The following is a 25,108-nucleotide window of genomic DNA, read 5'->3' as shown; positions in this document are numbered from 1 at the left end:
GTACACACACTATTATTGTAAATGGAGCAGCTAAACCTTGGCAATTTGCTCTGTGTGGATTTTTTTTCTTCCCAGTAAATGCAGCACTTGAGCTCTTGAAAACCCAGCTTCAAACAGGTTTTTTTCTGGCCCTAAATACATTAAACATATCTATGCAAGACTAATTCAAGAATCTAAATGCGAGCAAACCTGGTTTGCTGTGAGTGTTTTGTAAAGTGAAAAGGGGAATTTTTTTTCTCAAAAAGAAATCGTAATACAGTGATGAAAGGGTTAAGAATGCAAGAATTCAGACATTCTGTGGAGGGTCTCTAAGAGGTCCATAAAAAAAGAGCAAACAGATCCATACAACAGGAGACAAAAAGTGTTTTGAGATTTTTTAATTTTTATTTATTTATTTATTTTTAGACCCCTTCCCCACACACACACTTTTTTGCTGGAGTGCTGCTAGGTTACCTCTGCTCCCTTCTGGTCTGAGTTGGCAGGGCAGTACAGGGGCATAGAAGGAGCAGGTCACGACTCCTCGTGTCCAGAATCATCATCGTAACAGTCGACATCTTCCTCCTCCTCATCTTCATTATCGATGTCATCATCATCCAAGTCATCATAAAGCAAATCTGAATTGTCGTCATTGGAAGGCACTTTAGTTTTGATGCAGTACCCTGCCAACGTAGTGGGGACCTTCACGCCATCCTTCTCTGCCTCGGCTTTGGTAGCCAAAACTTGTTTCCTGCAGGGAGGAGGACACAAGGTAAGCAGGGCCATGTGCCAGCAGCTCCACTCCTCCCCTTCTTCTAACCACCACCTTGAGTCAGGAGAGCTGATGTTTGGCTGAAGCAACATTAGAAACAGATTTAGTTCCCATAGCCCCAGGGCTTGGGAGCCCCCTAAGGGGATTTGTAGCAGGTTATCAGACAGGCCTCCATGTCAGAGACCTGCCAGAGCAAACTTCATTCCATTTGCTACAGAAGGGCTGGTCAAGGCGACCTACTGATCCCAGCATCAGCCCCCCTCTTCATCCCTGCTGCCCGCCCACTCTGCTGAACTCTACCAAGGACATCCAGCTACGCCAAAGTCAAGGGAGCTGGGGGATGAAGACAATCCCCCAGCCAGACTCTCTGCACTCATTGCCCCACAGAGCTCCAGTCAGGGCTATATCCCACATGCCCAGCCCATGGAGTCAATGCCAAGGTGGTTTTCTGCAGTACAGGTTGCCCATCAGCTGCTCTGCAGTGATCTTGTCTCAAGTTTCCACCATCTTCCTGATGAACCCTGAGCTTCTCAGCAGAGTCAAGACCGAACAGTGCTTCCAGCTCAAACTCAGCTTTGCAAGCAGTTCACTAAATCCCACAGATATTCCCTCAAATTGTAAGGACAAGATTATGCTTCATGAGTGCATTAAGCACAGAATTGGTAGGATGCAGTTGGTTTGAATCACATCCCAGGCAATGCAGGCAGAGTTCAAAGGCAAGTGGGAACTTGGTCTGGGATTTACTTGCAGTCACTGACAGGTTTTGCAGAGCATCACGTCAGATTAAATTGTTCTTTTTTCAGACTAAAGACAGATCAAACCCAGTCCTTCCTGCTCCACAAGCTTGTGCTGCTTCTGTGTGCTGAAAATCCTAAAGGGACCAGAAGTGTGGACTTAGAATAAAACAATACAGTTCATTTCCAAAGCAACAACCACAGCGAGAAGCTGGTTGCAGCAAATTCTGCAAGCATCCTGTTTTACAGGACTCAAAGCAGGAGGCTAGTAGCCCAGCATCACACCCAGCAAAGTTTACCTTGTGATTTCAGCGCACTCCTTATCTTTTCCTTTACTGTCCCTCCATTTCCTGAACATGACTGATGCATCCACGTTGGTAGGAGAGAATGTGTTGGGCTCATTAAGCAAAGAGATTACACTCAGTAAGATAGTCCTGAAAAAGGTAACAACAACAGCAGAGTCAGAGCGAACATACCCCCAGATTCTGATAACTTGGTGATCCATCAGAAACTTGTACCAAGTCAAATATTAAGCTAAGGATAACTAAGGATAATATTTGAAGTGAGAACAGGTATTTATGAACCTCAGACCCTGGCTATCAGTGTAGGGAAGGTCATAAAACCTCAAGGATTTGATCTGACTACAGATCCTCATGTCTGTGCACATGCTTGTGCCTCATTGACAAACAAAGCTCAGGTCACAACATAATTCTCCCATGGACAGTGCAGGGCTAAAAACCTGCTTAGTGAGTCTGTGCCTGGTGATATTCAGTCCCCTAGCAGAAAGCTGGGATCTTTGCCTGTCCTGTGTAGGTAAAAGGACCACTATGACCCAAAGATATCAGATAAGGCTTTCCCTGCCCCACTTGGTGTTAAGAAGTTGAAGCTGTGGGCAGGTCTCATCTCAGCTCCTGCACCACCAAGGCTGCTGTAGCAGCACTGGAGCACAGCAAAGGGAAGACAAGGAAGATGTTTTTCAATAATCAGGCAAGCTGTCAAGGGCCAAGCAGGATTTGGCTTCTGGTAATCAAAGCCAGCACAAGCCAGTCACATAACCCCCAACAGTCAGCCTCCCTTACTGGATTCCTAGCAGCATCCCAGAGCCAGGTAGCTGCCCTTCACCAGGAGCAAACCCCACCTCCCTCATCCAGATCCTTCTCCTGCATTGCCTACAACCCTTTGCACTTGAGATTCATCCTTTTCCTCCTCAGTGCCATGACCAGCACAGAAGCTCAACAGTGAGTGCCATCATTCAGTCACCTACCCAGAGCTACTACAACAGCTTCAGCTGTCTGAGGTGGCCCTGTGGCAATAGCTTTTGAATTAAATAGAAGACAAGGAATAGATCTTTAAGTACAGTAGTACATAGCAACTGTTTTGCAGAAGTTGATGAAAGCAGACTACAGTCCCAGCTGTTTTGCATTGATTCAGGGGCATGTGCAGAGCAACATGTGCTGAGCACATCTCCCAGATCATCTATCTGGGATACAATTCCAGGAAATGCTTGGTTATTTGGATGCTGAGTTTCTTGAAAGGTTTTTGAAACTCAATACTTGTGTCTGGCCACACTGTTCAGCACAGCTATTGGGAGAGTCTTGAACAATTTCTTTTCCAAATAATATAATTCACTAGGAAAAGAACACAACAGCTCTGGAAAAAAAAAACCTGTCTGGTCAGATCAGAATGATGGGCAGAAGATGAAGTCTTATACTTTATCTCAAGAATTAATTTAAAAGCCTTTGATTTTCAGCAAACAGGTTGTAAAGGCAGTATGTCAGCTCCAGCAGCTTTACTAGAGAGCAAGGACAGAAGGCCAAGGACAGGAACTCATGTCTGGATGTAGCATCTGTTCCACCACACTTCCAACAACAAAGGGAGGAGAAGCAGATTTCCACTGTGGTGCCCTAGACTCCAAAGTCACTGCAAAGCTACTTAAACACACCAAGGCAACTGTCTGTTAGAGACAAGGCTCTCTGCACTCTTCATTCCCGACCAGCACCTTAGATCAACTCCATCACTGCCAATACTTTAAGAGCTGGACAGTTTGCTCCAACTCAGACCTTGCTACTGTGGGTCAACAAGGGACTGTAACAGGAAGGGACCAAGCACATGGGATCTGATAGGATCGAAGCCACAAAAAAAAATTGACCACATGGAACTGGAAACACCCTCAGCATCAGATGTGACCTGCATTGGATAGAGACTGACATTCTTCAATATCATCAGGGATTGGTTTCCTTCTCAGGTGAGGTTGTTCTGTTAGATTGTATGAAGCATGGGGATTTCAAGCCTGCCTTCTGCTTTCTTACATCCCCTACCCCATTCTGGGGAGCAGTGAGCTGTTTTAAGTGTTTATAGTATTGTTGTCTTCAGAGCGAGTCCCTCCACATCTCCTTACCAGCAGGGAAGGGTAGCCAAGAAGAGGCTTAAGCAAATAGACCTGATAAGTGCCTTTTTCTCTCCACGTATTACCAGAAGGCTCAGATACAGATGAATTCCATCCAAAACAGACATGATGTGGACTTGCTGGTGCTCTCAAACAGCACATCCTGTTACCTCACTGAAAAAGGATAGTTTCTTCTATTCCAGCTGCTGTCCACATCATAGCCTCTCTGAGCCACCTTTAGAGGTAGGTCTAGATTTCTCCTAGCACATTTTTGCTCTCCACTGTAAAGTTTTGTCTTTGGCTGTACTGACAGTACATTGAGCTGGTTGTAGAAACTATCCAGATCTTGTGCAGCCCCCCCCCCCCCCCCCAAAAAAAAAAAGAGACCTAACAAAAATGGCCATCAAAAGGGAAACAAAGCAATAATGAGACAGGGCATCATCCATCTTCACAAGACACACATGTGCCAACATCTTGAATATTGTGCTCAGTTCTGGCCTGCAAACATCAAAAGAGAGGGGAGAGATATGGAGAAGGGCAACTAAAATGGATCAAAAAGCCTCAACTTTAAGCCCTGCCACCACTTCCTCAGCTTTACAGGACTCAGGATGCAAGAAAAGCAGTTTTCTGCCACACAGATCACAGCTACATTCCTTCACCTCTTACTGGAAGTTTGCCGTATTTACTTATGCCTGCCTCATCTAGCTCTGAGTGATGGGAAAGCCCATACTGTGTTCAAAAAAATTCATGAGCATATTTGACAATTAGAAGTGGAAACACAGGTGCTCCCAAGTCAAAGAATGACATTCCTTCTCCCTTCAGACACTTCAAACCACAGTTATCTGTAGTAAGTGGTCAATACTCAGCAGAATTTACCAAATTCAGCAGCTGAAGAGAAGCCCTGGGTTACACAGGAAGCTCCTTACAAGCTTTTTCCCCTCCCACACCTTCAGCCTCCCGGCTGAGCCTTGCAAAGCCAGATGGGACCCTAGCAGGATGTGTTTCTGTATTTTGCCTAAGGAGGGATGCTGGTATCAAGCTGACAGTTAAGAACAAGTTTTATTTCCATTTGCCGATACAGCCAAGGAATATTTTCTCCCCAAATTATCACCCTTAAGCTCAACATGTTCCAAGAGAGTAAGAACCAAAACTTGGACCATGGTAAGGCAGAGCAGAAATCAGAGTGATTTCTCAGAACTAGCACCATGAGAGGTTTTCTGTCAATCTTTAGGGTTGTATATAATGAAATGCTCAAAATGCAGGTGCAATAAGTAATTAATGCCCAAATCTCTTTCCTAACTAGGAGTTGAGGCTTGTTACATAGTCAGTTCTTTATTGGCAGCATTTTTTAATGAGAATGAAATTCAGCCAGTGTTTAAAAAAAAAAAAATAAATGGAGAAGTGGAGAAGTCAGCTTTGAATGTATCTGGTACTTAGCAATCCTTTGGGTTTTTGTGTCAGGAACTAACTGTCTAACTGCTCAAGATACCAGGACAGGAGACAAGAGACAAATACTGGAAGGCAAACAGGATTATATACAGTGTTATTCCTACTGGGCCTGAATACTCACAAATATTCTTTTCCACTAGTGGTGTCTAAGAGTTTGAAAAAAAATCTAAGTGTAGAATAACATAGCCTGGGAAAAGCTAGAGCATTTGAGATAATTTGCTTTAAGTGTGTGAAACCCCGTGAACAGGACAAAAGGCTCCACATTGTTGGCTCAAGATCAGGACACAGCACTTCAGTATCTTCAGTCTAGTTTCTACTTGATTCAAGCCCTAAAAAAAATCCCAAAGTCTTAAATTCCCTCCCAAGTGTCTCCCACCACAGGCCTTAGTCTTGAAGAGAGAGATAATAGGCTTTTGAGGTCACTGTTGTCCATCAGATTCACATTACCTGACATTTTGGGTAGGGTTCCATCTCTCAGATGGCAGCTCTCCACTTTGAGGGTCATCTACAGGTGAATGAAGAATTGAAATAAATACATCTCCATTCTGCAAGACAGAAACCAAAGCTGAGAATCACCTGGCTCAAGGCAGAGGTCTAATGATTTAACTCCATCACTATGACTATGTTGAGTAGTTTAACCTTGATATGAACATCCCGTCAGTAAAAATAGGCAAGAACTGGAAATGGTTCTCAATTCTTCCTTCAAAAGTTTCCCTCATTAAACAACATTAGTCTACAAATTGGTACAAAACAATCTCAAGTCAAGAGGTTTATAGAATGTAACAAAGCAAGCAAAATCAGTAATAAAGTCACATAAAACTAAACTGGTCTCCAGATAATAAGAACTGTTAGTGATAGAAATGAGCTTTAGTCACAGGAGACCCAAAATAGGGTTAAAATTTTCTTAAATTCCCAGTAGTAGCTGAGTTAGCTACAGGAATTTCTGGATGTAAGGGTTTAGCCCTCTTTATTAGCTCAGTTATCAAAAAAAGGCTTCTCCCAGGACAGGAAGAGGCTGCACAGAGTGTAGGACAGGCTTATGCTGCTCCCCAAGGACACAGCTGCGGAAGTATCAGGTGAAAAAAATAAAAGAAGAGATGCTCTTCCAGCCAGCAAGAGGAAAAATATTCTGGCAGCATATGGAAACCATATAGACACATAATCCTCAAGCTGTGTTTTACTCACCAATGTTATAGCCTCAATAGCCTTTAAAGCTCCATAATGCCTATCATTTATAAATACTTTAAGAAGCCCGTAAAACCCATTCTTCATTAGCTACACCACTGACACAATTATTTCATAGGAGTGCTGTAGCAGTCCTCACCACAGCTGGTATTCTCCACTCAAATTGACTCCAGGGACTTGTGGGGTCCCAATACCTTAGTGCAGGATGAGTTGAAGGTGCAGATGGGGCCCAAGGCAGACAGCTGCTGGGATGACTTAAGAGTTCCCAGAGGCAGCCCCACAGCTCATGCTGTCCCTTGTCACCCTGATCTAAGGCAGAAGTTGATGACAGGAACAAGAGAAGCTGCAGATCAGTTCTATGAGAGACAGAAGGCACCTGGGTCTGTGCCCACATCCCAAGGACCCTCCAACGCTGCTTAACAGTGATGCATCTGTGCCTTTGAGCCCAAGCCAGTGATAACAGCTACAGATAGCAACAGCTCACCTGAAGGGCCTCCTAAAACCATTTCAACTCGCCTTGATAAACGATGACAGTTGTTTTATAGCCAAGTAAGATCCTACTTCAATGTTGGAGGTTTGTGATTGGTATCCAGACCTCAGTGGCTTGCTAACCCTGACAGGTATACTAATCTAGCAAGCCCTTGTCATTTTGAAGCAAGTTCTTGTCAAGAACACAATTATGCACAACAATGTATCACCTGGAGCTGCCGAAGAGAATCATAGAATCATTTCAGCTGGAAGAGATCTTTAAGATCATCAAGTCCAGCCTTTTTCCCAGCCCTATCAACCACTAGACCATTTCCCTAAGTGCAACATCCAACCGTCTCTTAAACACCTCCAGGGACAGTGACCCCACCACCTCCCTGGGCAGCTGTTACAATGCCTGAAAACTCCTTCAGGAAAGAAATTCCTCCACATATCCAGCCTGAACCTCCCCTGGCAAAACTTGAGGCCATTTCCTCTTATTCTATTGCTTGTTACTAGGGAGAACAGACCCACCCCCGTCTCGCTACAACTTCCTTTCAGGTAGTTGTAGAGAGCAATAAGGTCTCCCCTGAAGCTCCTTTTCTCCAGGCTAAACAGCCTCAGATCCCTCAGCCGTTCCTCATATGAGATGTGCTCCAAATCCTTTACTAGCTTGGTAGCCCACCTCTGGATCCTCTCTAGCTGTCATGGTGTGACATGACAGCCTTTTCTGGTAAGGGGGAAGGGGCTGTAAAGATGGCTCCTGTAAGTTGCTTGAAACTCTCTCCAGCTCTGAGCCAGATCCACTTCTGGGGCTGAGACAATTAGATGCCTCCATGACCACTTTTTAAGAAGAAGCCGGAAAAGGAGGCTTCTTCCTGTTTCTTCCTTCCTCTATTTCTTCTTTTCTGGCTGGTGGTGGTGCAAGAAGTGGGAAGAGTGAGAGAAACAACCATGTGGACTCCAAGGTCAGTGAGGAAAGAGAGGAGGAGATGTGCTGGAGCAGAAACTCCCCTGCATTCTACGGAGAGGACTGGTAAAGCTGAGATTTGTTTGCATTTTGCTAAAGACCCTGAATCAGCGGCAGAAACTTATTTTGATAATGATTCCGTATCAGGGGCAGAGGCTCATTTTGCTAAGAACCCTGAGCCACGGGCAGTGATTCACTTCATTAAAGACCCCGTGCCAGGGACAAGGCCTATGGCTGGAGAATGCCATGTCCTGTGGGAGGGACTCGATATTCACAGAATCTGTAACTGTGGGGAGGAACCCACGCCAAAGAAGCTCATTAAAATTATGCCCAGAAGAGGCTGTGTCCTGTGGGAGGGATCCTGTATTTGCAGAAACTGAAACCATGGAGAAAAATCCACGTCAGAGATGTTCATTAAGAACTGCGTCCCATTTGAGGGATCCTTTATCGGCAGAAGCCGCAGCTGCTGGGAAGAACCCACACCAGAGAAGTTTAAGGACTGTGTCCCGAGGGAGAGACTATGTGTTGGAGCAGGGGAAGAATGTGAGAAGTCGTCCCCATCTGAGAAGACAGAAGTGGCAGAGCCCATCTGTGAGAGACTGACCACATCTCCCATTCCCTGCCCCCCTGAGCCGTTGAGGGGGAGGAGGTAGAGATATCAGGAGCAGTGAGCTGGGCCCGGGAAGAAAGGAGAGGTGGGGGAGGGAGATCTTAAAGTGCTGGTTGTCATTTTTCTCATCATCCTACTCCCTTTTTGCTTTTGTTCTGTTCTGTTTCTTGTAGGTAGTAGAATAAACTTTCCTTAATTTCCTCTCTAAGTCGAGTAGTGGAGTCTGTTTTGCCTGGAACCATAATTGGCAGTGAGCCCTCCCTGCCCTTGTCTTAATCCACAACAACCTTGCTTATCTTTTTACTCCCATTTCACTGGGGCCTCCGTCATCCTAACAAGGATGGGAGTGAATGGGGGCACGGGGCACGAGACTGTCGTGGTGCTGCTGTGCTATCTGGGACAAACCACAACACCAGCACTTCAATGTTCTTGTAGAGAGGGGCCCAAAACTGGACACAGTATTTGAGGTGTGGCCTCACCAAAGCCGAGTACAGGGGAATGACCACTTCCCTACTCCTACTGACAACACTGTTCCTGATACAGTCCAGGATACCATTTGCCTTCTTAGTCACATGACCACACTGCTGGCTCATGTTCAGCTGCTGTCAACCAACATTCCCAGGTCCCTCTCTGCCTGACAGCTTTCCAGCAGTCGAGGAGGTTCCTACAGATTGTTGAGGACAACTTCCTGTCACATATGATCGAGGAACCACCAAGGAGGGGTGTGCTGCTATACCTGATACTGACGAATAGAGAGGGCCTGGTAGGGGATGGAGGGGTTGGAGGCAACCTCGGCTGCAGTGACCATGAGATGGTAGAGTTCAAAATCCTGTGTGGAAGGGGCAGAACACAAAGCAGGACTGTGACCCTGGATTTCAGGCGAGCCGACTTTGGCCTCTTCAAAGATCTGCTTGGACGGATCTCATGGGATATGACTCTATGTCATATCCCATGAAGTGCCAATGAGAGCTAGTCAGTCTTCAAGCATCACTTCCTCCAATCCCAGAATCAGTGTGTCCCAATGCGCAAGAAAGGAGGAAAAGGAGGTAGGAGGCCTCCATGGATGAGCAAGGATCTGCTGGGACAACTCAGGCAGAAAGCAGACATCTATGAGAGCTGGAAACAGGGGCTGGCTTCTTGGGAAAGGTATAGGAACATTGCCAGGGCATGCAGGGGTGCAACTAGGAAGGCTAGAGCCCTTCTAGAATTAAATTTAGCCAGGGATTTTAAGGACACCAATAAGGCATTTTTCAAGTACATCAGCAGCAGAAGGATGGTGAGGGGGAATGTGGGTCCGCTGCTAAATGCTGAGGGTGCCCTGGTGTCTGAGGATTCAGAGAAGGCTGAAGTAATGAATGCCTTCTTTGCTTCAGTCTTTACGGCCAAGGTTGACCCTCGTGAAGCCCAGTCCGGCAAGGATAACAGGATGGCCAGTACAGCAGAGGACTTGCCCTGGGTGGAAGAGGAAGAGGTTAAAGACGTGTTGGCCAAGCTTAAGGCTCCTAAGTCAATGGGTCCTGATGGGATGCATCCTAGAGTGCTGAGGGAGCTGGCTGATGTGATTGCTAAGCCTCTCCCCATAATTTTTGAACAATCATGGAGGACAGGTGAGGTCCCTGAGGACTGGAGAAAGGCCAATATCACACCAGTCTTCAAAAAGGGCAGGAAGGACGACCCAGGAAACTACAGGCTGGTCAGCCTCACCTCCATCCCTGGAAAAGTTATGAAACAACTCATTCTGAATGTTATCACTGAACATATGAAGGATAAGATGGTTATCAGGTGGACTCAACATGGCTTCACCAAGAGGAAATCCTGTTTGACCAACCTGATATCCTTCTATGAGTGCATAACCGGCTGGCTAGCTGAGGGGAGAACAGTGGATGTCACCTACCTTGACTTCAGCAAGGCTTTTGACACTGTCTCCCACATCATCCTCATCAGAAAGCTCAGGCAGTGTGGCTTGGATGAGTGGACAGTGAGGTGGATCGAGAGCTGGCTGAATGACTGAGTCCAGAGGATGGTGATCAATGGCACAGAATTGAGTTGTAGGCCTGTGGCCAGTGGAGTTCCACAGGGATCGATTCTGGGGCCAATCTTGTTCAACATCTTCATCAACCACCTGGATGAGAGGACAGAGTGTACCCTCAGCAAGTTTGCTGATGACACCAAACTGGGAGGACTGGCTGATTCCCCAGAAGACTGTGCTGCCATTCAGTGGGATCTCGACCGGCTTGAGAGTTGGGCAAAGAGGAACCTCATGAGGTTCAACAAGGACAAATGCAGAGTCCTGCATCGGGAAGGAACAACCCCCTGCACCAGTACACGCTGGGGGTTGAACTGCTGAAGAGCAGCTCTGCAGAGAGAGACCTGGGAGTCCTGATTAACAATAAGCTAACCATGAGCCAGCAATATGCCCTCGTGGCCAAGAAGACCAATGGCATTCTGGGATGCATCAAGAAGAGTGTGGCCAGCAGGTCGAGGGAGGTTCTTCTCCCCCTCTCCTCTGCCCTGGTGAGGCCTCATCTGGAGTACTGTGTCCAGTTCTGGGCTCCCCAGCTCAAGAGGGACAGGGAAGTGCTGGATAGAGTCCAGCCAGGGCCACCAAGATGATCAAGGGTATAGAACATCTTTCATACGAGGAAAGGCTGAGGGAACTGGGGCTGTTTAGTCTGGAGAAGAGGAGATTGAGGGGAGATCTTATTGACATTTATAAATATCTAAAGGGTGAGTGTCAGGAGGTTGGGACATTCCTTTTTTCTATAGTAGCTAGTAACAGGACAAGGGGTAATGGGATGAAGCTGGAACACAAAAAATTCCACTTCAATATAAGAAAAAACTATTTCACCGTGAGAGTGAGGAGCCGTGGAACAGGCTGCCCAGGGGGGCTGTGGAGTCTCCTTCCTTGGAGGTCTTCAAGACCTTCCTGGACATGTTCCTATGCGACCTGATCTAGGTGAACCAGCTTTGGCAGGGGGGTTGGACTAGATGATCTCTAAAGGTGCCTTCCAACCTCTACCATTCTATGATTCTATGTTAAACAGGAGTGGCCGCAGTACTGAGCCCTGGGGGACACCACTCATGAATGGCCACCAACTCCATTGATCACAACTCTTTGGACCCAACCATGTAAACAGTTTCTTGCCCAGGAAAGTGCTTGTTTTTTTTCCCCTGATTTTAAGCCAAATCTCCCTATTCAGCCAGGTCGGTCTTCTTTGCCTCCAGCTCGTCTTACACCATGTAGGCATGGCCTGTTCCTGGGCCTTTAAGATTTCCTTCTTAAAAAGTGTCCAGCCTTCCTGGGCTCCTATACCCTTCAAAATTGACTCCCAAGGGATTCTATCAAGTAACCTCCTAAAGTCAAAGTCCAAAGTGTCAGATTTGCTGCCCCACCTCCTAACATCTCTATGAATAGAGAACTTAATAATCTCATGGTCACTGTTCCCCAGACAGCCTCCAACTGCCACATCCTCCACAGGACCTTCTCTGTTCACAAACAAGAGGTCCAGCAAGGCGCCCTGCCTGGTCAATTCACTTACCACTTGTGTGAGGAAGCTATACTCCACACATTCCAGGAACGTCCTGGTTTGTTCCCTCTCTGCTGTGTTGTATTTCCAGCAGATATCTGTGAAGTTGAAGTCCCCAACAAGAACAATGGCAACTGACCGCGAGATTTCTCCCAAGTGCTTATAGAACGTTTCATCTACCTCACTGCTCTGGTTGGGAGGTCTATAGCAGACTCCTACTATCAGCTTTATTGGCCTTGCCCCTTAACCTAATCCAAACACTCTCAACTCCATCATCACTACACTTAAGTTCTGAACATTCATAACAGTCCCTAACATGCAAGGCCACCTCTCCTTCCCTGTCTGTCCCTCCTGAAGAGCTTGTAGCCATTGACTGTAGCACTCCAGTCATAGGAGGTATCCCACCACGTTTCTGTGATAGCCACTATGTCATAGTTTTCCTGTTGCATCGTGGCTTCAAGCTCCCCCTGTTTGTTGCACATACTCTGTGCACTTCAGATGAGATAATGATCCCAACACCTTCTGTGAATGTGGGGCCATTTCCTACCAGATGCTTCTCAGGTGTTTATCTGACTTCTAAATCATCAACAGCCCTTGCCTCTTCGTTTCTCATTATATGGCTATCCCTTGTATCCACTGAGAAGGCAGAGTCTTCACTATCACACCATACCATGAGCTCTGGCATGCTTCCCTTTTAGGCAGTTTCCCTTTTAGGAGTCCCACAGGCTTGTGCAATGTACAAATATTTTAATATGATTTTAAGGTGAAGCTAATCTAATGTTAAGATTATGTTCACAGCCTATTCTAGTTTTATTATTTCCATGAGTTTAACCTAGTGTCATGGATTTGTGTGGAGCCACTTTTTGCTTAGTAACAGGGGAAGGAGGCTGCAGTGCTGGTCCCCGTAAGCAGTTCTCAAATCAGCCCCTGACTCTGAGGTGGACCCACCTCCAGTCTGTCTGGGCCAATCTGGAGCCTCTGCCATGACTATTTAAGAAGGGAAATCTGCAGTGGAAGAGGAGATGACCATGTGGATTCCACAGTCAGAGAAGGGGGAAGGAAAGAGGAGTGAGTGTGCCCGGACAGGCAGGAGATTGTGTGAGGAGGTGGCCATGGTGCAGGCTGTGCTGGAGTGCTTGTGGGCCCCAGAGCAGACCCACATAGGAGGCAGAGAGGAGCTGCAGCCCTCGGGATGAATGCACTTTGGAGTGGCCTGTGCAGGGCTGTCTAGTCTATGTGGGACCCTGTGCTGGAGCAGGGAGGACCAGCTAGGAGCTCACCTGCCCTGAGGAGAGACAAATGGCAGGAACCATTGTGGAAAGACTGACTGAAATACCCCTTCCCTACCCCCCTGTACCATTTGTGGGGAAAGAGGTAAAGATAACCAGGATGAGGGCTCTGAGCCTGGTAAGAGGGGAGAGGTGGGGAGAAGGTGGTCTTAAAGGGCTGGTTGTGTTCTTCATTATTGTACCACTCTTTGTTTTCTCTTTGTTATGATTTTTTTTGTTTTATGGTTTTGGTTGGTGGTGGACTAAATTTATGGCTTTTTTCTTACCCAAGTGGAGTAGTCTTGTCTGTTTTGCCAGGGGACCATAAGTAGCAATTAAGCCATCACTGTCCTTAGGAAGTTCCAAAGGCTCTTGGTACTTATGGCTGATTGTGGTCCTTTGTTTCTAGATGGGCCTAAACCAGGACAACTAGTTTTTTCTTTAATCATCTCCTGAGAGAATGCAGTGCTGGTGGCTAGGAGAAAGCATCGCAGCACTCAAGAGAAGTTCAAGTGATCAGGTCAGCAGCATGTGGACAAGCAGATATTTGGCAATATGAAAACAGAGGGAAGCAAGGATGTGAGAAGTTTCCCTCTTGCAACAATGCTACATGTTTGGGAATTCAAATAGCGCTGCCTTAGAGTTTGGAAGAGTAAAGGTGTTGTGGGGCCTGATGAGATCAGCACAAGTTCTTTAGGGATCTACATAGTTGATGGGAGAGCCTTTCCCCATGTACGTTTTTGAAGATATAAACAAGGAGGACAAAATATTCATCTGCCAATGGGAAATGGCCTATACTATTAAGACTGAGAACTGTGATGTCAAAAACAAAGAACAAAGAATTATTTTACTAATATTCAATTAGATGACCCAAGTAAACTGGAGATGGGGCAACTAGGCAAGTTACTCAAGTCTCCTTGCTCAGAATTAGAATGTCAGCCCCAACCTCTGTATCTGGTCTCCCCAGCACATTGTGCAAAACTACTGCTTGCTTTCACCTTCCTCACACTAAAAGATTTTATTCCCCTCCTCCTCCTGACAAACCCTCAAACCTCAAGGCCTTTGCTGATTTATTCTCAGTTCCATTTGGAGTTATCCTAGCGTTCCCTATCTTCACTGCTTAAATGTTCTTTAGCAACATTTAGCAGCCCACAAGTTCCTTCAGATTCCCTCAACTCTAAGAAATACTGCTATGAACATAAAGTACAAAGCTGCAATCTGGAGTATTTGAAGAGTAACTCCAAAATACACCTATAGAGTTTTGGGTTAGCTTCTCCTACCTTCAGTTGTTTCTAGAGCACATTTTTCATCTTTCCCACCAGAGCTGGGAGAAATCCTTCCCAAGGCCGATTTTGTATATACCATTTTGATAACCATTTCCCACTTAACTCCTGCATAAGATTTGTGAGGGGTCACGGCCAGGACAGTTGACCCAGGCTGAACAAGGAGACGTCAGCTCAGCAATATAAACTTGGGGAGAGGAGCAGGAAGGGGGAGGCATTTGTGATTCACTTTTGCCTTCCAAAGCAACCATTCCGCATACCAAAGCCCTGCTTCTCAGGAGGTGGCTGGACAGCACTGCTGATGGGAAGTAGAGAGTAACAACTTTATTTGCTTTGCTTCGCTTCTCACGTGCACGGCTTTGCTATTTCTTTATTAAACTGCTTTTATCTCAACCTGTGAGGCTTCCATCTTATTTGTTGCCACTACCGGCAACATGACCAGGCCGCCCGCGCGGATCACTCAACCCACTCCCGCTGAGGGGACAAGATCACTACATACACAGTATGGATGACGCTTTATTCCCACTAATTGTTTAAACCATGTGCTTTTATCTGCTAACACAAGCACCTCCTTTCATTCCACCCTGTGCCTGCCTCTTCTGCACCCTCCACCTCTCGCGTTACTTCTGGGCGCCTACAACATCTCCCCCTCCCTAAGCTCGATGACTCCAGCATCCTGTGGCACGGGCTGATACATAACGTGTCTGCCCAGCACACGTGCTAACTGAGCCAATTGCGGGAAGATATAAACAGGTGCTGGTCATGTTCCATTTCACTGTCCAATCTTGCCAATAGTTGAGTGACTCCAGCTGGATTTGCGTCACGGTGAGCACTCCGAAGAATACGTCAATCTGCAAAAGAGACTCAAAAGACCGTTAGACTCATATCTCTGGTTGTATTCATTTTGCCGGGTCCCGATGCTGGGTTCCCTCCTTTTCTACTCAAGCATACCCTCGGCCCAGGCATCTAAGCCTCCATCCTGACTCACACTCCTCAGTGTCGATTTGTCGCAATTTGACTGCTGGTAATTTATCTACTGCTACCGGTTCTTGCTCCCTAAATTGTGCTTGCGCCGGTATGGGTCCTGACCCTCGAACAAAGTGGTAAAGGATGTACAGACAGTGCATTAGAATATCGTGTTGCCTATCAGGGGGAATTCTATGTCCCATGCTCTCCCCCTCCCTAAGATGACTGAGCTGTACTTTAAGAGTAGCATGAGTGCGTTCAACGATTGCCTGTCCCTGGCTATTGTGAGGAATACTGTGCAGCAATTTGATCTGCCAGGTTCGACAGAATTCTTGTGTCACATGGGAGGTGTAACAAGGCCCATTGTCAGTTTTGATTTCTTCAGGACATCCTAGGACGGTTATACATTGTAGCCAGTGCTTAATCACGTGGCGCACTGTGGCTCGGCGCATGGGGGTAACTAGTATGTAGCCACTGCAGGTGTCAACAGTGACATGGAGATGATGGTTGGGGAGAAAGGGCTCATAAACTGTGACATTCGTTTACCAGATCTGATACGGGAGCAACCCGCGGGGATTAACTCCAGCTCCCCATGGTTGTGCCGAAGCACATTGAGGGCAAGCAGCAACTATCTGCTTCATCCCACCACCCTTTGTCCTGTCACTAGCTACATTAAGAAAAAGAATGTCCCAACCTCCTGACACCCACCATTTAGATATTTATAAATGTCAACAACATCTCCTCTTAGTCTCCTCTTCTTCAGACCAAACAACCCCAGTTCCCACAGCCTTTCCTTGAATCTAAGAGGCAACTTTTTTGTTGTTTTTTTTTAAGTCATAACTCAAATTTTACTAACAAGCATCAGAGTTTTATAATCTACAGCAAAGCTTGCATGTTTACACTACTTCTAATTGGTCCTTTCTCTAAAAACCAGCTGCACTTTTCTGCGATAAGCCTTGCAGTTTTACATACTGCTTCAGCCTCTGCCTTACTCGAGTTTGTTATCATGTAGGCATTCTTTCTTCTTCTTTTCTCACAGTCGAGAGCGGCTCAAGGACAATCCGCACATTAGTTCTCAAAGCATGGGTTGTTCACTGTTACCAGGCAGTGACATCTTTCAAACAGAAATTCCTCCACAAATCCCCTTTTTCTTTTTGAGCAACTCATGCCTGGTAAGCTTCTTTTTATACACTGAAAAAAAAAAAGCACAGCTGAGAAACAAAATTATTACATTTGTGCTCAAAGTAAAAATCTATAGCAGCTCTATTTTGCAAGGTTGCATGTCCAATACAACTTACATCACTAATCAAGCCTTCTAATGTTATTGAGGTTTGATTACTTTGTTTGCTAAGCCAGCATCCTAATTTGCATAGCTGAGTTAATAAAGCAGATACTCCTACACCTGGAGCAAATATACAAGTTGCTATTATTGCTGAGGGAGACCAAAGGGTAACATGATCATCACATTCGCTAGTAAATGCATGCACAAATTGTTTTGGACGATGTTGTTTCCAAATCATTGTGTGATTAGGCATCAAGATGGTCAGTCATCCCAAATTGCACGGTCCCCCTTGTGATCTCGAGGGTATTCCAGGCCGTACCTGGTCCCCACAAATCAGAAAAATTCTCTTTGGTAACTGTATAGGCACAAGACTAGAAAAAGGATTATCTGGAGTGACCATTGATAAACATATTGTAGACTTATTGATTGCTTTGGCCAGTGTAACCCACATGTTTTGCTTGGGTTGTTGAAATTGCCTAAAACCATTTACCACGAACATTTGAAGCATCAACAGTATGACAAAATCCATTTTTTACTCCTGATCAAACAAAAAAAAAATCCTTCACCAAGGAGTCCAAAACACAAACCAATTTTTATAAACTTTTTCTCCCCTTCCCCCCCTTTTTTTTAATATGTCACTGACTTCTCAATGCCAAAATGTTCTTTTCTTGAGTTCCATTCCTGACACCTAAAGCACCTTAGAAAGTTTCCACTGTAAGAAAACCACTATTCATCATCACATTTGTAGCAAAATGCATGACATCATGGCCAATAGTTTTTACACTCGTTGAGGCAACGGATTGAGGATGGGAAGGATGAGCCCAGTGGTCCGTGAGGGCTAGGGCCAGTGATGTTGGCGCGTGGGGTGAGAGGCACTCCAGAGAAACTTAATGGGCACTGGAAGCAGCTGCGCCACGGTGGCTGTGGATGGAAGGAGCGGGGGGGGGGTCTGGCTCACTCCGTGCCATCCCCGAGGTTATAGATTACTGTGACAAAGTTCACAAGCCAATTTAGATGAGTCATTAAAGCAATTTATTAAGCAAACGGCAAATAAGCAAAACAGTGCTGGACTCTGCTCCACCAACGGTGCGCAACATTCCCCTATACCAGAGTCCTTTTATACAGTCCTTATTGGCCAGGTGCATCGCTTCCTGGAGTACTCTGCGCATGTGCTGGTTCTTTTGCTAGGGGGTCCTTCTCTGCCTCCTGGTGGTTGTTCAGTGGTGGTGGGGATGAAGTCAGTAGTCTTCCTCTAGTGGCCTGTTCGTGACTCTTCTTCTTGGAGTCTGTTGGCTCATGCGCAATTAGGTGCATCTTATGTAAACTCTACGGTATGCGTCTCAAGCAAGCTGCACTTGTTACATTACACAATGTTCGTGGTTAAGGTTCTGCAAGACTTATCTTTCACAATGGTCTTTATGGTCCCTTGCTTGACCTGTCTTTTATGATTTGATTAACGAGCATGACCTTTCCCATTACACCTGACACGGGCGGCGCAGCCGGTATTACACTCTCCTGCATTTTCCTTTGTCTCCCCTCGCGTGCCCAATGGTGCCCAGTCTAACACGAGGTCACGCCCCCCTACTCTCCCCTGATCATCCTAAGCCCCATCTGACTCTGCCTGCTCGGCATTCCTGTCTGCATCTTCTGCAACTTGTCCCAGGGTTAACCTGGCGGGGTGGACTCTACTGGGAAGCAGCTCTCCCACGGGAGCTCTGCTCCGGGGCCACACCCCTCACTCTCCTCCTCGCTGTCAAGTTTATCACATTCTGCATCCCCACACAGTGACGGACTCGTCTGAGCCTCCAGATTCTCCACTTCCATGCTCATTTGAGCCTCCTGATCACTACAAACTCCTCTATGCTTTCCGCCCCTCCGCCCGGATAGCTTCCTGCACCGACAACAAAAACTGTTTCGCCTCTGCTTCCTTAGACAGAGTCCTCTTAATCTCCCCCAAGGCTTTACGATACTGATCCATCCCCTTGGTCCCCGCTAAGGCAGCCTGTAACGTCTACTCTTCCACTGCCGTCCAATTCTGGAAGTTTAATAACTTTGTGCGTGCCTGTGCCACAACACGCCTCCGCATCCATAGGATACACATGGCCATGGGCGTGTGATTAATCTGCTCATCCAACTCAGGCGCCACTGCCTTGAGTACCTTAATCACTTGTTCCAATTCTGCCATGGCCACGGACGTCCTGCGTTCCGTCGATCATGTTGGGGTCACCATATGTTGCCACTACCGGCAACATCATCAGGCCGCCCACACGGATCACTCAGCCCACCCCCGTTGAGGGGACAAGATCACTACATACACAGTATGGATGATGCTTTATTCCAACTAATTGTTTACACCATGTGCTTTTATTTGCTAACACAAGCACGTCCTTTCACTCTACGCCATGCCCATCTCTTCTGCACCCTCTACCTCTTGCATTACAACCCAAGATCTCCCAGACGCCTACAACGCTTATTTTCTCCCTTCCCTGGCTTGCTAAGGAGGGGGATGATAGAGCATCGTGGTGGGCACCTGGCATCCAACCAGGGTCAAATCACCACAGCCTTTTTGGCATCCAATGTGAGTCTCATGCTCTCCAAAAAGAACAGTAGCCAAAACATTGATGTGCTATCAATACACATTTTTAGCTGCCAACAGAAGGCACAGCACTACAAGGACTGCTGTGAAAAATCACCACCACTCCAGATCTAATATACCGCCTTTCATGCCTGAAAGTTATTTAAAAAACAACTTACCTCATAAATGTCAAGGTGCCACATTTTGGCCAGGAATCTGAAGGTAGGTGGTGAATATGGACAGTCAATAGGAAATTTAATGTGAGCCTTGAAAAAAAAAAAAGCAAAATATTTTAGTTACTAAATAGAACAAGAAAGATCAACAAGCAATGATTATAGTGAAAAAATGAAAAAGCCAAGTTCAATTAAGGCCATTAGATTGCTCATTCCATGGGTGCCCATGTAGCCCCACAGTATAACTTTACACAACTTCTTATGAGAAAAAACACTAATTGAACAAGAAAAAACTGAATATAAGGATTTATCTGGGATGGGAGTGCTCACTAAAGAAGCCAAAAGGCCTCTACCATGTCCTAATTCAACAAGCAGTATCCAACAACTGTTAAATAGGGTGTAAAATAATTGAAAAGATGAAAATTAAGATACTACTACTGCCTTTCTGGGTTCAGAAACCAGCTAAAAATGTTTGCTAAGGTGAATAGACTTGTTTTACATTTGCCAGTGCAAATATTTTAAGCTATTATTTTTGTGAAGAAAAATATTTATATACTTGCTCTAGTGAGATGCAAAGTTTTTTTGCCTGCCTTGTGCAAGAGTTAAACTGGTCTGTCTACTTATGTTCCTAATAATAGAATCATAGAATGGTAGGGGTTGGAAGGGACATTTAGAGATCATCTAGTCCAACTCCCCTGCAGAAGCAGGTTCACCTAGATCAGGTCACATAGGAACATGTCCAGGCGGGTCTTGAAGACCTCCAAGGAAGGAGACTCCACAACCCCTCTGGGCTGCCTGGGATGGGGCTCCCTCACCCTTACAGTGAAATAGTTTTTTCTTATATTGAAGTGGAACTTTTTGTGTTCCAGCTTCATCCAATCACCCCTTGTCCTGTTGCTAGCTACTATATAAAAAAGGGATGCCCCAACCTCCTGACACCCACCCTTTCGATATTTGTAAATGTTAATAAGATCACCCCTCAGTCTCCTCTTCTCTAAACTAAACAGACCCAATTCCCGCAGCCATTCCTCGTATGAAAGATGTTCCAGTCCCCTGATCGTCTTGGTGGCCCTGCGCTGGACTCTCTCCAGAAGTTCTCTGTCCCTCTTGAGCTGAGGAGCCCAGGAACTGGACACAGTACTCCAGATGAGGCCTCATCATGGCAGAGTAGAGGGGGAGAAGAACCTCCCTTGACCTGCTGGCCACACTCTTCTTGCTGCATCCGAGGATGCCATTGGCCTTCTTGGCCACGAGGGCACATTGCTGGCTTTCCAACAACAATTGCAGACTAGACAAAGTACTTCAAAGGTATAGTTTTTTTAGCAGCCAAAGGATTTGTCAGACAACTGTTGGTCTCTATCTTACTCTGCATATCAGGAGTCATAAGGAATATTTCAACAACAACAAAAAAATAAAGTTATTAACAGAATTGATGCTGGTTTTTTTCCCCCAAATACTATCAGAAGATATACAACTGTTTCCAAACAAATCTAAAAGTCATCTACACATGACCAGTATGTTTACAGTGATTGCTACATGTCAGTTTGCTTTAGAAGATCTGGGTATAAAGAAACAGGCATTCTCTGCCTAATATATTAAAAGCTAAGCATCATCATATATTATTTAAATTATAAATATAATAAACCATGCTGCTACATTAGATTTGTAGCTGAAAATTATACTGCAATTGACTGAAATAAAATATTTTTTTTTGCCTTCCATGTAACCTACAATGCTATACTTTTACCTAGTTACAATTACATTCTTGCATGGAATTTGTTTCCCGAAAAAAAGAAAACCAACACAAAATCAGAGTTCTCCAGATGCTATTGTGGAAAATGCACATCATTGCATGCTTGCAAGAGCCCTGTATTGTGCAAATAAAGAACTGGTAATTGGCAAAAAATGTAAATCGACCTTCAGAGTATGAGACTGATTGCTGGTGAATGAGGTAATGTTATAGAATATCCAGTTGCGAGTGTGAGAAGCAGCAGCATGAGAGTGGAAAACAGGCAGAGCCTGAAGGTCAGCAGGGTGTAAAAGTAAAACCAGATATTATGTAACTTTGACAATAAATTGGGGGCTTGCATACAGCAGTGGCACTTGTTCATGGCAATGCTCCCCCTTCAGAAAAAAAAAAAAAAAGAAAATCAAATCAGCAAAAATGTATAGCCTTGGAAGGTGGTGATAGATCTTGCTAATCCTGTCTTTTCTAGAATTCCTTCAGAAAAGCCAAGACCATTTTGCCTTTACCTAACAACAAAAGCAATATACGTTTCAGGTATTGTCTAAGGGATATGAATACAGTCCTTCCATTTGCCACCAAATGATAGCAGCTGATGTAGCATTATGGTCTGGTACTGTCACTGTTTACCATTATATTGATGATCTATTAATTATGTCAGATTCACAACCAGAAATTGAAACAGCTGATGAATCGGTGACAGCACATTTACAAGACCAAGGCTGGACAATTAATCCAAAGAAAATACAGGATCCTAATACTACTGTATGATTTGGGGGGTTATTTTGGCATAGACAAATTAGAGAAATACTAAATAAGGTACAGCAAACAGTCCTGTACAAACTGCAGTGGAACAGTTACAGACCTTTTTGGGATGTATAGTGTATTGGAGAACTTTTATGGTCATACTAGGGGAATGTAGTGGTTTTGCCTGGGCCAGATTTTTTAGTAGCAGAAGGGCTACAGGAGTTGCCCCTGCAGTCCATGAAGGCCCCAGGGAGCAGAGACCCACTCACAGCCCGTGGAGAACTCCACACCAGAGCAGGTGGATGCCTGAAGGAAGCTGTGACTCCATAAGAAGTTCATCCCAGAGCAAGTTCCTGGCAGGACCTAGGAGTTCGTGGGGGAGGTGCCCATGCCAGAGCAGGTTTACTGTCAGGCCTTGTGATCCCGTGAGGGACCCAGGCTGGAGCAGTCTGTCCCTGAAGGACTGTTCTCCCTGTGGATGATCCATGTTGGAGCAGTGTGTGAGGAGCTGCCCCGTGGCAGTCCCCATGCTGGAGCAGTTTGTGAGGAGCTGCAGCCCATGGGAAGGACCCAGGCTGGAGAAGTTCATGAGGGACTGTCTGATGTGGGGAGGGACCCCACAGTGTAGCAGTGGGAAGTGTGATGAGGCCTCCCCCTGAGAAGAAGCAATGGCAAAGTCCAGCTGTAACGAACTGACTGCAACCCCCATGCCCCATCCCCCATCCCCTGCATCGCTGGGAAAGAAAGGGAGTCCTGGGAAGAGGAGGGGTGGGGGGAGGTGTTTTTAAGATGGTTTTATTTCTCATCTCCCTGCTCTTATTGTTTCTTTAATAAATCAAATCTTTTTCTCCCTAAGTTGAGTCTGTTTTGCTGAGTGATCTCACTGTCCTTATCTCAACTCACAAGCCGTTTTTTATATTTCTCTCTCTCTCCTGTCCAGTTTAGGAGGGGGAGTGATTTTATGACTGGGTGGACATCGGGCTAAACCACCACAGGGAAACTCACCCCCTTGGCCATACCCCTGTATCTCCTGTGGAGAAGACATTCCCTTATGACAAGTTAGCAGAAGAGCACAAAGAAGATGCCTGGTTTACTGAGGAAAGCACAACATACACAGAAACTACAGGGGAAATGGAATCATTTACACCTACAAATTTCACGACAGGACTGCGACCTATTAGTCTATATGCAAAGATTCATATTGTAAACCCTGAGAATGCCATATGGTTCTGTACCTCATCTTCTCTTATTTTAGATCCTTTGATATCAGATTCTTGAGTTCTTGTATTTCAGATATCTTTGACAAATACCTGTGTCTGATCTCAAAGAGACAGTATTGGAACAGTATTGCTGATATCATGAACCTAACAGCGAATTGAAGTCCACTCTGAAAAAGTGAAGCCACAGCTCTCCAATCTGTGGACAATTACCCCACATCAGGTTATCAAACCTAGACTAATATTAGCTGAAGTAACTGGAGCAACAGTGTATGTATTACTGAAAGATGATACTCCTGTTTTCCTCTTTTATGACAGGTTGGCTAGTTGTGCTTTATAGTCTGTGCTACAAGCACATACACTGTACATATTTCTGCAAGATCAATAAGGCAATATTTAACTCAGCCTCCACTGTAACTAATTAATCTGTCTTTTACATTGAAGGAGGTTTAGATCTTTTAACAAAAATGTTTCACTGGTGTGCCAACCCCAGGAGAACAACAGAAATTCAGAGCAGAACTTTTGAAGGTCTTATAGACACAGGAGCAGATGTTTCTGTGAGCATACGTCATCTGAGCTTGCCCGGACTGCCAGCAGACATGGGGTACACACCCTTTCAGTGTGGTGAATCCAAGACGCCTGTTAGCCAATGAAATTTGGCAGACAGACATAACACATATACCATAATTTGGTTGCCTATGGTAGATTCATGTAACGGTTGGTTTTCTGGGATGATACATGCTACTGCAGCCTCTGGGATAAGGTTGTGTGTATACCAAGTCACTGATTGAGCTGTTTAGTGAACATAGGGGTGCCGAGAGAAATTAAAACCAATAACAACCCTGGCTACACAGTTCAAAATATACAACTGATTTTACAGCAATGAAGGATTTGACATAAGATGGGTATTCCGTATAACCCCACAGGACAGACAATAGTCGAACATGCATGTGCTACATTGAATGCCCTGATTTTAAAACAAAGAAGGGGGGATTCTTCAGACACAGCACATAATCAGCTAGCAATGGCTTTATATACTCTTAATTTCTTAAATAGAAATCATTTTGCCCTGACAGCTGTGGAACGTCATTTCAGCACTACAACGGACATTATAGCTAAACCATGGGTTCTGTACAAGGATCCTGAAGGAGACCCAGTCTGGAAAGGGATAGTAGATCCGTTGGTGTGGGGGAGGGATATGCTTGTGTTTTATCATCCACAGATCCTCGGTGGATACCAGCAAGAAAAATTAAGCCATATCATGAGCTGGAAGGATCAATCCTTCAACCCAATACCCCAGATCTCCCCATTGACTATGTGGGAATCGATGTGCAGGCAATAGATTCCTAAGAACTTGGCAACTGTAGCTGTCATATGGGGAAGTCTAAAACAACTACAACAGAATGCAGAGAATATGATGGCATGGGTAGGAGTGATGCCAACACCAGAAAATACCTTTTTTTTTTTTTATTACCTATCTGGTCCTTATTTTAATCAACTCAGCAGTAACTATAAATTTGCTATTTTTATTTTGGCTGGAAGCAGCTGGTCACGTATATTGGGCACATGTCATCAATCCACCATTTTTGCCTTGGTAAGCTGGTGGGATCCCAAGCTACCAGTAGCCAGTAATAACACAGTAGACTGGAGGAGCTTGACTTCCTCCTTGGGATGCAGAGAATCAGTCATATCATAACATAACGTTGTATGTGGAACCATACAGTTTATAGTCTTTGCAATGACAGTGGCATCGATCACGAGGTCACCATCTGTGCAACT

At 45.4% G+C, this 25,108-nt stretch overlaps 1 protein-coding gene across 1 annotated transcript; it reads right to left on the bottom strand.

Annotated features, from left to right (window-relative positions):
• Positions 1–510: 510 nt before the first annotated feature.
• Positions 511–19,720, bottom strand: LOC133628591 (ubiquitin-conjugating enzyme E2 R2-like; the record flags this gene model as incomplete). The annotated part of the gene is made up of 4 exons (XM_062016980.1): positions 511–727; positions 1,782–1,916; positions 5,765–5,862; positions 19,628–19,720. Coding segments are annotated over 4 exons (543 nt in total), but the record flags the coding sequence as incomplete, so codon positions are not given.
• Between the last annotated feature and the right edge of the window lie 5,388 nt (positions 19,721–25,108).

Source organism: Colius striatus, chromosome W, assembly GCF_028858725.1.
Source record: "Colius striatus isolate bColStr4 chromosome W, bColStr4.1.hap1, whole genome shotgun sequence".
In the NCBI taxonomy this organism is placed as follows: domain Eukaryota; kingdom Metazoa; phylum Chordata; class Aves; order Coliiformes; family Coliidae; genus Colius; species Colius striatus.
The sequence above is the reverse complement of the archived record's forward strand: the minus strand, read 5'-3'. Positions and strand labels throughout refer to the sequence as shown.